Source organism: Natrix helvetica, assembly GCF_964273705.1.
Source record: "Natrix helvetica genome assembly, chromosome: 3".
Taxonomy (NCBI): domain Eukaryota; kingdom Metazoa; phylum Chordata; class Lepidosauria; order Squamata; family Natricidae; genus Natrix; species Natrix helvetica.
The window spans coordinates 170,305,769-170,319,889 of NC_138549.1; the positions used below are offsets into that span (position 1 = coordinate 170,305,769).

At 44.9% G+C, this 14,121-nt stretch overlaps 1 protein-coding gene across 1 annotated transcript in view; it reads left to right on the plus strand.

The window, feature by feature from the left end:
• COL20A1 (collagen type XX alpha 1 chain) overlaps positions 1–14,121 on the plus strand; it is a 238,152-nt gene that overhangs the window by 50,705 nt on the left and 173,326 nt on the right. Inside the window, exons 13-16 of the mRNA XM_081949692.1 lie at positions 1,434–1,579; positions 4,671–4,794; positions 6,214–6,353; positions 8,906–9,035. Coding sequence (XP_081805818.1) covers positions 1,434–1,579; positions 4,671–4,794; positions 6,214–6,353; positions 8,906–9,035 — 540 coding nt within the window. The remainder of the gene's footprint in view (positions 1–1,433; positions 1,580–4,670; positions 4,795–6,213; positions 6,354–8,905; positions 9,036–14,121) is intronic.

Genomic DNA, 14,121 nt, shown 5'->3' on the forward strand with positions numbered 1-14,121 from the left:
GATTTCACGCTCTTTTTTGAGAGAAAAAGATCCGTCTTATACACCGAATAATGTGGTAGCTGCTTTAAGGCGTCAGTTAGCTGCAGATAATGAGATTCCTAAAGTGGCAGCAAACAATAAATCTATCTTGGTAATGAACACTGCAGTACGGCATTTATACAAGTGCTTCTTCTCGCTCAGTTCAAGATGCCCATGGACTTTGTCCATCTCACAAATAAATGCACAGGTAAGACCCCTACATCAAAATTCGATCAAATTTTGGGGGAGAAACAAACCAATCCAACCCACCTCCTTACAAAAAAACACTGTCAACTCTCCATGTTGACATTGCACACATACCGTCGGCGGAGCCGGATCTCAGATTACAGTAGCTGGTTTGAGATGGGTGTATCTATTGGGTAACGTGATTTATGACACAGACTGAGGGGAGGAAAGGAACAGGCAAAGTTCAGAAGCAGATAAACAAAGCAAAGAAATGGCTGAGAATAAATCTTGCCTAATGAGTAATGCCTAATGTAGCTGTTAATAAATCACTGGTTTTTGTATTAAAACATTGGCTCGATTATTATGAATCAGGTACGGCATAGTTAGGAAACTTTACAAACAGAAGCATTTTCTTTTCATTCAAAAGAATTGGAATGTTGGAAAAGAAGGATGAACAACTGAATGAGTTTGAATGAAAAAGGCAGAACCTTTATTAACTTTGGGAAAAGTTTAAGGGGGGGAGGGGTCCTTGCTGCTCTCTGAGCTTGGCTGTTTTCTGGTAGATGTGTCGCTACCCAACTAGATAACATAATCAGTGCTACCCTTTAATTTAAGTTTAAACTTGAAAGACTTACCGTATTTTTCAGAGTATAAGACGCACCTTTTCCCCCTCAAAAAATCTGGGTGCATCTTATACACCGAATACAACATTTTCGGTCTCCTGAAACCCCACCGCCTTTGCAAAATGAACACATGGAGGGTTTGCGAGGCCTGCAAAGGGCTCCTGGGGGCTGGGGAGGGCAAAAACAAGTGGAAAATGCGCCAGTTTTTTGGTCGTTTTTGCCCCCAGCCCCCTGGAGCACTCTACAAGCCTCCCAAAGCCTATGAATGCCCTTTTTGTTTGTAAAAAATGGGCCCATTCTTGTGAAAAACAGGCCGTTTTTTGCTCTTTTTTGCCCCTTTCAGCCCCTAGGAGCACTTTGCAAGCCTCTCAAACTCTCTGCATGGCTCATTTTTCACAAAAAACAAGGTGGGCAGAGGGTTTGGGAGCCCTGCAAAAGCTTTTTTAAAAAATGTACCTCTTCAAAATCTTGGTGCGTCTTATACTCCAGTGCTTCTTATAGTCCCAAAAATATGGTGGACATTTACATCTTTGGACAAATGGACATCTGTTCAGAAACATACCTCTTTGTAACTCACCTGTGTATCGCTTTCATGTCGTGTCCTAGTGCCGTTGCCTGCGCCCCGATCCCTCAGAACATCGGAGATCAACCACAACAGTATCAAGCTCATGTGGGAATCAGTTGAAGGAGCCACACAATATCTTATCCTGTCTTCCTCAACACCCAACGGCGCCGAAGATGATACAAAAGAGGTAAAGAACTCGTGCTTCAGTCACGTTCGCACTCTGGGGTGGAATGTCATCAGACGTCCCAGGAGGGAGAAGGTTGCCTTCCAGATTGCAAAGAGGCATTGGAGTTTGGAATATCTGATAGGCAGGAAGAGGGCAAAGACGACACTTTCCTAGCAGTTCACAGAGTAGATCTATCTTTATGCAGATAGCTGCTTTACTCTGGAAAGATTCTGTCTGTAGGTGAATATAGAAACGACTCGGAGGTAACTCCACGTGTCGTCCTTGGGCCTGGGGAACAATAAAGAAGTTACCGTATTTTTCGGAGTATAAGACGCACCGGAGTATAAGACGCAGCAAGGTTTTGAAGAGGAGAATTAAAAAAAAAGTTTTTGCACTCTGCAAACCTCCTCAAAACAGCCCATTTTTTTCAAAAATGGCCCGTTTCCCCCCCCAAAAAAGGGCATGAATAGCCCTTAGGAGGCTTGTAGAGTGCTCCTGGGGGGAGGGGGCCAAAAACGAGCAAAAAATGGCCCATTTTTCATGAAAACGGGCCCATTTTTTGTCAAAAAAAGGTAGCATTTAGGAAGCTTACAGAGTGCTGCTGGGGGGGGGGAAACGGGTCATTTTCTGCTCATTTCTGCCCTCCCCAGTCCCCAGGAGCTCTCTGAAACCCATCTAAAAGCTATGCATGGCCATTTTGGTGAAGGGTGCAGACTTTCAGGAGGCAAAAAATGCTGTATTCAGTGTATAAGATGCACCCAGATTTTCAGCCTCTTTTTTGAGGGGGGGAAAAGGTGCGTGTTCTACTCTGAAAAATACGATACTTGGAAGTAACTCCACCTGTTGTTCTTGGTTCTTAGGCCCGGGGAACAATAAAGAAACTACAGGTATCCCTCAATGTACGACCACAATTGAGCCCAAAATATATGTTGCTAAGTGAGACATTTGTTAAGAGAGGTTCCCCCCCCCCCATTTTACGAGTTTTCTCGGCACATTTGTGAAATGAATCCCTGCAGTTGTTAAATTAGTAACACAGTTGTTAAGTAAATCGGGGTTCTCCATTGAGTTTACTTGTCAGAAGGTTGCAAGGTCTTATTTTTGGAGAAACACTGTATACAGGTAGTCCTCAACTTCCAACAGTTCTAAGTTACAAGGGCACTGAAAAAATTGACTTCTTCAGAATTGCAACTGCTGTAGCATCCCCATGGCCATGTGATTTACACTTGGATGTCTCACATTTATGACGGTTTCAGCGTCCCTGAGTCACGTGACCACCTTTTGCCACCTCTGAGAAGCAAAGTCCGTGGGGAAAACCAGATTCACTTAACAACCAGGTTTCTAATTTAACAACTGCAGCGATCCGCTTCACAGATGTGGCAAGAAAAGTCCTAAAAGGGGTCCAAACTCACAATGCATTTTTCACTTAGCCATGTAAATTTTGCTCAGCGGTGGTCGTACGTTGAGGACCACCTGTATTAACGGAGTCACCACGATTCACATGACCACATGGTGGCAATAAAGAGAGGTAGAAAAGTATGACTCTGCTTCCATCTAGTGGCCATCCAAAGGTTTGCAGCCCAGATGTTTGCTAGGCTAAGATTCCAACAGGAGAGAAGCAATGAAGCTCAGGGCTCAAAACGGTGCTGAGGACTCTACACTACTCTAAACACTCTTGTTTCTACGAACAAGAAGTTAATTCACTTGTCAACTGAGTTAAACACCAGTTCACTGAATGCGTAACTCTGCCGATAAAACAGTTTGAGACGAGAACAAAATAGAAATGTCAGCTTGCCTCTTCCATCTTCCAGATGTGTTGCTACAAATACACTTAAGGCAGTGCGTACATAACTGTGTCGCTGGGGTGTTTAGTGGGGTAAATGGCAGAGCAGGATTGCAGAAGCGAGCTTCCCGTGGACCTTTTTAAATGAATCTGGAAAGCAAAACTGGGACCCCCTCTGGCTTTGTTTTCTCCGTGGGACCCCCTCTGGCTTTGTTTTCTCCGTGAATTCATTAAGACAAAGTCTCTGCGAAGTCCCACCCTCGGTTCTTTCTCCCCAAATTTACAGGATAAAGCAAGAACTTCTTTAGTTGCGGTCTATAGAGAGATCGCCCATCCACTCACATGGCGATGCTAATAAATACGTATTTTTTTCTTTTTCAATTTCTGAACCAGCTCGTAGAGAGGCAGTTTCACAATGGCCAGGTTGGAACATCCTCCTTTCCTTTCTTTCTTTCTTTCTTTCTTTCTTTCTTTCTTTCTTTCTTTCTTTCTTTCTTCCTTCCTTCCTTCCTTCCTTCCTTCCTTCCATCCTTCCTCCATTCTTCTTCCTCTCTCCCACCCTCCTTTTTTCCTTCCTCCTTCCCTCCCTCTCATTTCTTCTTCCTTTCTCCATTCTTCTTCCTCCCTCCCTCCCTTCTCCCTTCCTTCTTCCTTTCTTCTTCCTTCCCTTTTCCCTCCCTCCCTCCTTTTTTTCCTTTTCTCACCATTCTTTCCTTGCTTCCTTGTTTCCTCCCTCCCTCTTCTTCCTCCCTCCCTCCCTCCTTCTTTCTTTCTTTCTCCTTCTTTCCTCCATTGTTCCTCCTCCCTCCCTCCTTTCTTCCTTTCCTCCCTCTTCTTTCTTTGCTTCCTTGTTTCCTCCCTCCCCCTTCCTCCCTCCTTCCTTTCTCCTTCTTTCCTCCATTCTTCTTCCTCCCTCCCTTGCTCCCTCCTCCTTCCTTCCTCTTCCTTCCTTTATCCCTCCATCCCTCCTTTCTTCCTTTCCTCACCCTTCTTTCCTTGCTTCCTTGTTTCCTCCCTCCCTCCTTTCTCCTTTTTTCCTCCATTCTTCTTCCTTCCTCCCTCTCTCCTCCCTCCCTCCTTCTTCCTTCCTTTTTCCCTCCCTCCCTCCTTCCTTTCTTCACCCTTCTTTCCTTGCTTCCTCTTTCCTCCTTCCCTCCCTCCTTTCTCCTTCTTTCCTCCATTCTTCTTCCTTCCTCCCTCCCTCCTTCTTCCTTCCTTTTTCCCTCCCTCCTTCCTTCCTTTCCTCACCCTTCTTTCCTTGCTTCCTCGTTTCCTCCTTCCCTCCCTCCTTCCCATCCATCAGCCACCAAATATTTTGCTCTTTCTTTTCAGCTGAAAGTAGAACAGCCGGAAGTTTGGATCAGGGGCTTGACTCCCAGCACTGAGTACTCACTAGCCGTTTATGCAATGTATGGAGAAGATGCTAGCAACCCAGCAAGTATTCAAGAAACGACTTGTAAGTCGTGTGATGCGTCTTTGCCAATACGAATCTAAGGAAATCTTGACGGCTTTGATCGGATGCTTTCTGGTTAGCGAGAAATTCTAGTAAATGTGTGCAACACCTATGAGTTTGATTCAGATTCCCAACAACCCATAACTGCAGTTATAAACAGAGAGAAGCAGCCTAGTCTTGTTCACACAACATGCTTTAAAAGTCAGGACACAGCAGATGCGTCTGTAAAAATAAAAACCTGTAAAAAAAAAGGTTAAAAAATGGGTTCGTGTGACTGTGATTTGAAGCATTGTGCAAATTCAACCTCCTTGGTTTCTTTATAGTTCATTGAATGGTGCAAATTCAGAATGCAGGGTTGATTCAGAGCAGGAGTGTCAAACTCGGGGCTCGGCTGTGATACGTCATGTGACTCCACCGTGACCATGCGAGTTTGACAGCCCTGTTTCAGAGGGTTTTGTAAAACCCAGTCTAAGTGTAATAACTTGAGAAATGGTAAGACTTTCGATGGGTGTTTGTGAGAATTATTTAGAAGAGACACACAGCCTCTTTTCTGAATGATGTCCTATTTACTGACCTTCTTGCATTGGTTAGATTGGCTTCAGAGTCTAGAGCAGATGTGTTATAAATGACAATGTAAGAGAAGGACAGTTGGAGGTGGAGTCAAGAGAGGAATTAGCTGTTCTGATCCAGGCTTCCTTAAAAAGCAAGAAGCAGAGTCTTGGTCCTTGCAAAACCCATTTTATTTACACGACTGTGAATTCCTTTCATTCACAGTCAGCAAGGCTTTAGCAAACAGTCTTTCAGAGGAATGTTTATCCACACGCACCTTATCTCGCTCGTAGAGCTGCCAGATAACTAGTTTCCAAACGCAGGTCAAGGCGAAACTTGGCACAGTCTCTTATAGTCACAGGCAGAACTTTCCACTCTTGAAACGACCAAATGAACAAATTATTTCCTGAAAAAGACCACTCCCCATTCGTTCCTCTTTTGTTTCCTATGAGAGGAGCCCACCTAAGTCGACCCTTCTTTCTTAGTTGTCTTCTGGCAGCTCTGTGCATGAGCACCTGGGAACAGGCTCCAGCTGTTGCTCTGCCTCACTGCTGTCTAGCTCCCTCTCTGCTTCTGACGCAGAGCCCTCCTCAACCCCCAGGAGTGGCCCATGTTCCTCTCCAACCTCTTCACTGTCCGACTCTGCTGCCACCTCCACTGGCCACCAGCAAGCCACAACATTAACCTGGAGTCCTTACATGCCCACATGCAATTCTAAGCCCAACCCCTCTTGAATTCTGTCGAATGTTATCTAGCACCAATTTAGTAATGACCTTTGGTGACTAGTGTCAAGGCATGACAAGCAAATCTTCTTAACTGGAACTTAATGTGCGATCCTGACTTTTCACAACTGACGTGCACCATTTCTTCCAGTGGCCCTGAGCCCCCCAAGATATTTGCATTTCTCCAACATCAGCCATATGTCGGTGCGTGTCAACTGGGAGGCAGCTTCACAAGCCGTGAAAAGTCACCGAGTTATGTATTCTTCCAGCAGAAGAAGCAACGTAGGTGAGGTGAGTGACCATGAGAAGTTAGGTAAAGGTAAAAGTTCCCCTCGCACATATGTGCTGGTCATTCTCGATTCTAGGGTGAGGTGCTCATCTCCGCTTCAAAGCCGAAGAGCCAGCGCTGTCCGAAGACGTCTCCGTGGTCATGTAGCTGGCATGACTAAACACCGAAGGCGCACAGAATGCTGTTACCTTCCCACCAAATATGGTTCCTATTTTTCTACTTGCATTTTTACATGCTTTTGAATTGCTAGGTTGGCAGAAGCTGGGACAAGTAACGGGAGCTCACTCTGTTATGCAGTGCTAGGGATTCAAACCGCCGAACTGCCGATCTTTCTGATCGACAAGCTCAGTGTCTTAGTCACTAAGCCATCTCTTCCCTCCAGACTATGAGAAGTTAGGGTCACTCTTATCTGCTTAGAACAAGGCCCATTGTCCAATATTTTGCTTTCAAACCCAGTGGCTACTTTATAGAAATAGCAGTAGCACTTAGACTTATATACCGCTTTACAGTGCTTTACAGCCCTCTCTAAGCGGTTTTACAGAGACAGCATCTTGCCCCCAACAATCTGGGTCCTCATTTTATTGACTTCGAAAAGGTGGAAGGCTGAGTCAACCTTGACCCAGTGAGAATAGAACTGTTGGCAGTTGGCAGATTTAGCCAGCACTACTGCATTCTAATCACTGTGCCACAAGGCGAATAGAATAGAATAGATCATAATAAAAATAGAAATAGAAATAATAGAAATAGAAATAACACTTAGACTTATATACTGCTTCACAGTGCTTTACAGCCCTCTCTAAGTAGTATTTCAGAGTTAACATTTTGCCCCCAACAATCTGGGTCCTCATTTTATCAACCCCAAAAGGATTGATGGCTGAGCGAACCTCGAGCTGGTGATAATCGAACTGTTGGCAGTCTCAGAATTGGCCTGCAATATTGCATTTTAACCACTGTGCCACCATGGCTCTTCAATATCTTTACTTATAATTTACTAGCTGATAAACTGGAGCTGCCCGGGTATTTATTTATCCCAACCCTCCTTCCATGAACATCGCCGCAATTTCTAATGTTGGATTCCCCCCCCCCCCTTACCAGAGGGAGGCCCCTTGTGGAGAGTACTGTGAAGCCGTTACCATGGCAACACCACAGTGTTGTACAGTAGAAGCCATTTTAAGGCACAACAGGCTGTATCTTAACAGAACACACACCAGGGGTTTTAGGGGTGTCTTACTCCCACAGTATTTGTTTCCAGAGAGTAAGTAATCTGTGTACCAAGTTTGGTTGAAATTGCTCGAGGCATTCCAGAGTTATGCTGGAACACACAGACACAGACGCAGACGCAGACGCAGACGCAGACGCAGACACACACACACACACACACACACACACACACACAGAGCCATATATATATGTGTGTGTGTATGTATGTATGTGTATGTATGTGTGTATGTGTATGTATGTGTGTATGTGTGTATGTGTATGTATGTGTGTGTAGATATATATATGCCGTTTTTCTATAAATCTTGGTGTGTGTGTGTGGAGTGCTGGCTTTGTTTCAGTAAGTGGAATGATTGGTTGTGTGATTGTATCATGATTAGTAGATTGGTGCTGATTGGCTGTGTGTCCATTGTTGTTTCGTGTTGTAACGGCCTGGGTGGTGGGTGGGGCTCGTTTGTTGACTAGGGCTGGTTTCCAGATGTCTGGTAGGTGGGAAGTATTGTCACGTTTATTCATCTTGTGGGGGTGTTTCTCTATTTCGATGGCTTCCATAATTATTCTCTTGCTGAAGTGTTCTGTTTTGGAGATTAACCTGGTTCCTTCAAAATTAATTTCATGTCCTGTAGCTTTAAGGTGCTGGAAAAGGGAGGAAGTTTTTTCTTTTTTTCTGACTGCGTTCTTGTGTTCTGCGATGTGTGCATTTATTCTCCTGTTCGTTTGTCCTATGTATGTTGCAGGGCAGCATATATCTATCTATACTATCTATACTATCTATCTATCGATCGATCGATCGATCGATCGATCGATCGATCGATCGATCGATCGATCTATTGATCTATCGATCGTATATATATATAAAGTGTTATGTCAAAGCACCCGGCGTGCTCAAATATGGGAGGGAGCATACTGCTTCCCTTTTGCCTTTCAGCTCCACCCTAGGAGCCTTCCAGACAGGAAACCATTTTTGTGCTGCATTTATGCTGATAAAGGCTCCTAGGGTGGAACTGAAAGGCAAAAGGGAAGCACTATGCTCTCTCCCATATTTGGGCACACTTTGTGCTTTGACATAACACTTAATTATTTCCTTGGCTCAGCTGATAAGGGAGGAGAGCTTGTGGCTTAGAGGCTAATACAACTGCCTAACATGTAAAACAGCCCAGGTTCAAATCCCAGTAAGGGTATATGGCTAGCTGATGAGAGCTAAATAGTTTGAAATAGATCTATACTAGTCTCCCTTTATTTATTTATCAGCCAAATGCAACACACACACACAGACACACACAGAGCAAATAAACAAGCTTCCAGTTTCACTGCACCTCTACCTCTCCCCTTTCAGGTGGAGGTCCCTGGAAATGCGACATCTGCTATGTTGAAGCCACTCTCCTCACTGACGCAATACTTTGTCCGTTTGGTCTCCGTTTATGATGAAGGCAACTCATTTCCAATCATGGGCAATTTTACGACATGTAAGTACAGAAGGACCCAGTTCCCAGGCTGTGTTAACAGAGGGATAGAATCAAGATCAGGTGAAATGTTAGGACCACTTTATAATGTCTTGGTAAGATCTCCCTTGGAATATTGCATCCAGTTTTGGTCACCACCATACCAAAAAAAAGGTGTTGAGATTCTAGAAAGAGAGCAGAGAAGAGAAGCAAAGATGATTAGGAGACTGGATGGTGGAACATAAGATGAACGGGTTGCAGGAACTGGGTATGTCCAGCCTAACGAAGAGAAGGACTAAGGGTGATATGGTAGGAGTCCTCCAGTACTTGAGAGGCTACCACAGAGAAGAGGGGATTGACTTATTCTCCAAGCAGGGGTCTCCAACCTTGGCAACTTTATGACTTGTGGACTTCAAGTCCCAGAATTCCTCAACCAGCATGCACTTCAAGTCATAAAGTTGCCAAGGTTGGAGACCACCTGCTCCAAAGCACCTGAAGGCAAAAGCCGTGGCAATGGGGGCGTTCCACCAGGTTCACCTGGTGCGCCAATTGCATCCCCTATTGGACCGGGATGCCCTTCACACAGTAACCCATGCGCTAGTGACGTCCCGACTGGACTATTGCAATGCTCTCTACATGGGGCTTCCCTTGAGATGCACCCGAAGGCTGCAGCTGGTCCAGAATGCGGCCGCGCGGGCAATCATGGGAAGTACTAGGTACTCCCATGTAACACCTCTCCTGCGCGGGCTGCACTGGCTACCTGTGGCTTTTCGGGTGCGTTTCAAGGTGTTGACTATCATCTTTAAAGCGCTCCATGGCACAGGACCTAGGTATCTGCGGGATCGCATCCTACCCCATACATCCCTGCGGCCGATTCGCTCTCACAGAGAGGGACTCCTCCGGGTACCATCCGCTAAGCAATGTGGGCGGGCGGTGCCCAGGAGTAGGGCCTTCTCTGTGATGGGCCCGACCCTCTGGAATGACCTCCCCCCCGACATCAGAATAACCACCGATCTCCGCTCCTTCCGCAAGAAACTTAAAACCCACCTGTTCAACTTAGCTGGCCTGGCCTTACCGTAGTTTTAATCTTTCTAGCCTGTATTTTAAATTTTTAGGGGTAGTCTTTTTAGGTTGCTTTTTAATTTTTATTACTGTACAGCCTAACATTTAATCTGATTTTAGGGGTATTTAAGATTATTTATTTTGTACATGGTTTTTAGCTTGCTGTCTGTACACCGCCCCGAGTCGCCTCGGGGAGAGGGGGCAGTCTATAAATTCAATAAATTCAAATTCAAAAGCAATAGATGGAAACTAACCAAGGAGAGCTAACCAACCTAAGAACTAAGGAAGGAATTTCCTGACGTTGGGAACAATTAATCAGTGGAACAACTTGCCTCCAGCAGTTGTGGTTTCTCCATCACTGGAGGTTTTAAAAAATGGACAACCATTTGTCTGAAATAGTATAGGATCTCCTGCTTGGCTAGGGGGCTAGACTAGAAGCTCTCCAAGGTCCCTTCCAACTCGGTCATTCTGTTATTTTGATGGGTTTGTTGAAACACGGAGGAGCGAAGCTTAAGTTCAATTGCTTTAGGATGGCAGCTGGAGTATAATACAAAGTATGGAAACATTCTGATCGTGTTTAGAATTTGGGTAATTCAAGCACCACAGGTCTTTTTTACCTCCTTCCAGATCCCTGGTGGGATGAAAGCTGTTGTTTCTTCCTGTCTCACCTGAAGGAACTTTTGGTTCCTATCCTTCCAATTTTAAGTTGTGGCTGATAAATATAACAAAATAACCACAATAAATAAAATAACCCTGACTCCCAATAATAATACAATGAAGTCATCTTACAACATACCATGTGAGGTCCAAGAGCCAGTATTGTAGGACAGGCAGGCAGAAGATTAGCAGTGCATATCCTGATACAGCAACTAGCAGTCAGAAGATACAATGAAAACTCTTTAATCTGACAACCTTGGACAGTTTCAACTGCGAATCAATTTAGTCTCTTAGACCAAGCCCAATCTAAAATATTAGGAGGTTTGGCATTCAGACAAATCAGCCATTAATAGACACATAAATTTAAACCATATTTATACAGGGAGGGAGGGAGAAAGGAAAGAAGGAAGGAAGGAGAAGAGGGAAGGAAGAAAGAACAGGGAAGGAAGGAACCAAGGAATGAGAAGGGAGGGAGGGAAGGAAGGAAGGAAAGAAGGAAGGGGAGGAGGGAGGGAGGGAAGAAGTACAGAAGGAGGGAAGGAAAGGAAGAAAGGAGAAGGGAGTGAGTGAAGGGGGAGGGAAGAAAGGACAGGGAAGAAAGGAAGAAAGGAAGGAGAAGATGGAGGGAGGGAAGAAATAGAGAAGGAGGGAAGGGAAGGAAGGAAGAAGAAGAGGGAGGGAGAGAAGAAACAGAGAAGGAGGGAAGGAAATGAAGGAAGGAAGAAGGAAGGGAGAGAAGAAGGAAGGAAAGGAGGGAGGAAGGGAAAGAGAAGGAGAAGAGGGAGGGAAGAAAGAACAGAGAAGGAAGGAGGAGGGAGGGAAGAAAGAATAAGGAAGAAAGGAGGAGGAGACAGGGGAGAAAGGACAGGGAAGGAAGGAAGGGAGGAGATGGGAGGGAGGAAAGGAATGAAGGTGAAGAGGGAGGGAGGGAAGAAAGAACAGAGAAGGAAGGAAGGAAAGAAGGAAGGAAGGAGAAGGGAGAGAGGGGAGAGGATAGGGAAGGAAGGAAGGGAAGAGAAGGGAGGGAGGGAAGGAAGGAAGGAGAAGAGGAAGGGAGGGAGGGAAGAAAGAATAGAAAAGAAAGGAAGGAAGGAGAAGAGGGAGGGAGGGAAGAAGGAAGGAAAGGAGAGATGGGGGAAGGAAGGAAGGAAAGGAGAGAGGGAGGAAGGAAGAAAAGGAGTGTGGGAGGAAGGAAGGAAAAGAGTAAATAGGGTAAAAATTAGTAGGCTATTAAATGTCCTGGAAAGATACACATTTTTCAAATACATAAATAAGATTAAAAAACAAAACAGGGGAAACCCTAACAGTTGCTCTCATTGGGATATTGTCAAAATCAATACGTTTATAATTCTTCCAACGGTTAGCTTAAAAGAGGATTTAGACTGTAAATCCCTGTTTATTTAATTAGAATTTGTATTTACATCTCTTTGGCTGTCACAGGTAGAAAATATAACAAGTTAGAATTTAGGAATTTATCCCTGGGGAGTAAATAATATCCATATTGCACGAGGGATTTCAAATCAGGAGTTTCCACGGGGAGGAGGTTCTTAAGTGAAGCTGACTCCCCCATTGGCTTAGTTTGTCAGAAGGTCGCAAAAGAGGATCACATGACCCTGGGACACTGCAACCGACACAAGTACCTGTCAGTTGCCAAGCGTTCGCTACAATAATCATAAGTGTGAAAAACAATCAAAGCTCACTTTTTTCAGTGCCGTCGTAACTTTGAACAGACACTGCTGTAACTTGAGGACTACCTGTACCTCTTTCCTTTGGAAAATTAAAAAAAAGGTTTTTTTATTTTATTTATTAAATTTTCATGCTGCCCATCTCATTGTAAGGTGACTCTGATTTTTATCTCCTTCCTGGATTTTTTGTTTGTTTGTTTCAATTTTTATTTTATTTTAGACTATAATTCTGGAATCTTGAATATATTCAGAGAAACGTATTTGTCAATCAATCAGAACAGAGCTGGAAGGGGCCTTGGAGGTCTTCTAGTCCAGCCCCCTGCTCAAGCAAGAGACCTTATACCAGGCATTCGGATACAACCCGCCAATGCAAAGTATCCAATCCATGGAGTGGTGGGATGAAAAGCAGCTGCCAGATTGTAAAGTAGTTACAGTGTGTGTAGAGAAGAGCAACAAAGATGATTAGGGGACCGGAGACTAAAACATATGAAGAACGGTTGCAGGAACTGGGTATGTCTAGTTTAATAGAAAGAAGGACCAGGGGAGACATGATAGCAGTGTTCCAATATCTCAGGGATTGCCACAAAGAAGAGGGAGTCAAACTATTCTCCAAGGCACCTGAGGGTAGAACAAGAAGCAATGGGTGGAAACTGATCAAGGAGAGAAGCAACCTAGAACTGAGGAGAAATTTCCTGACAGTTAGAACAATGAATCAGTGGAACAGAAGTTGCCTCCAGAAGTTGTGAATGTCCCAACACTGGAAGTCTTTAAGAAGATGTTGGATAGCCATTTGTCTGAAACGGTATAGGGTTTCCTGCCTAGGCAGGGGGTTGGACTAGAAGACCTCCAAGGTCCCTTCCAACTCTGCTATTGTATTGTATAGTTTGTTAAAAGTCTTTAAAAGTGCTTTAAAATAGCCTTTCAGATGTTTTTCACAGCCATGTGACCCAGGGCCTGTGGGTGAGTAGGAGAGGGGTGGTACCAGTTTGCAAAGTAGCTGCCAACTTGTAAAGTAGTGTGTTAAAAGTCTTTAAAAGTGCTTTAAAGGACGAAGGCACAATGGACTGCTAAATTGGCCATGCCCATCCAGTCACATGACCACCTAGCCATGCCCACCCAGCTGATCTGGCCCCCCCAACAGCATGAGGGTCCATGAATTGGCCCCCTGTTCAAAACGTTTGAGGACCCCTGCCCTATATCATTTCAGACAATTGACTGTCCAGTCACTTCAATTTCTCCTTGACTTACTGCTTCTTTTATTACCCCTCCTGGATTTTCACTTCGTTTGGAAAATGCCAGCTTGAATCGGCCGTGCTAAAATGAAATAATGAGGCTTTGATTTACGGTTCTTCAATGTTACACACCGGGCCTTCCATTAGAGACAAAATAAGCTTGACTCATTTGCTGTCTGGAGAAGACGCTGGTTAAAGAGGCTGAGACTCCCTCACCATCTGCTCTGCAGCAGGGACGCAGGTTGGACGAGCTTTCTGGTAGCGGAGAAATGTAGGGCTAAACCAGGGGTGGGATTCAGCCGGTTCGGACCGGTTCGCGTGAACCGGATGTTAATTTTACAACTGGTTCGCTGAACCGCTAGCTGTGAGGACTGGCTGGCCCCGCCCATCCCAGGAGTCTCCACGCGGCCCGTTTTGAATGCCAGGTAAATGCAGGGCCTGCACGGAGGCTCTGGGGGGGCAAAAAACGGGCCT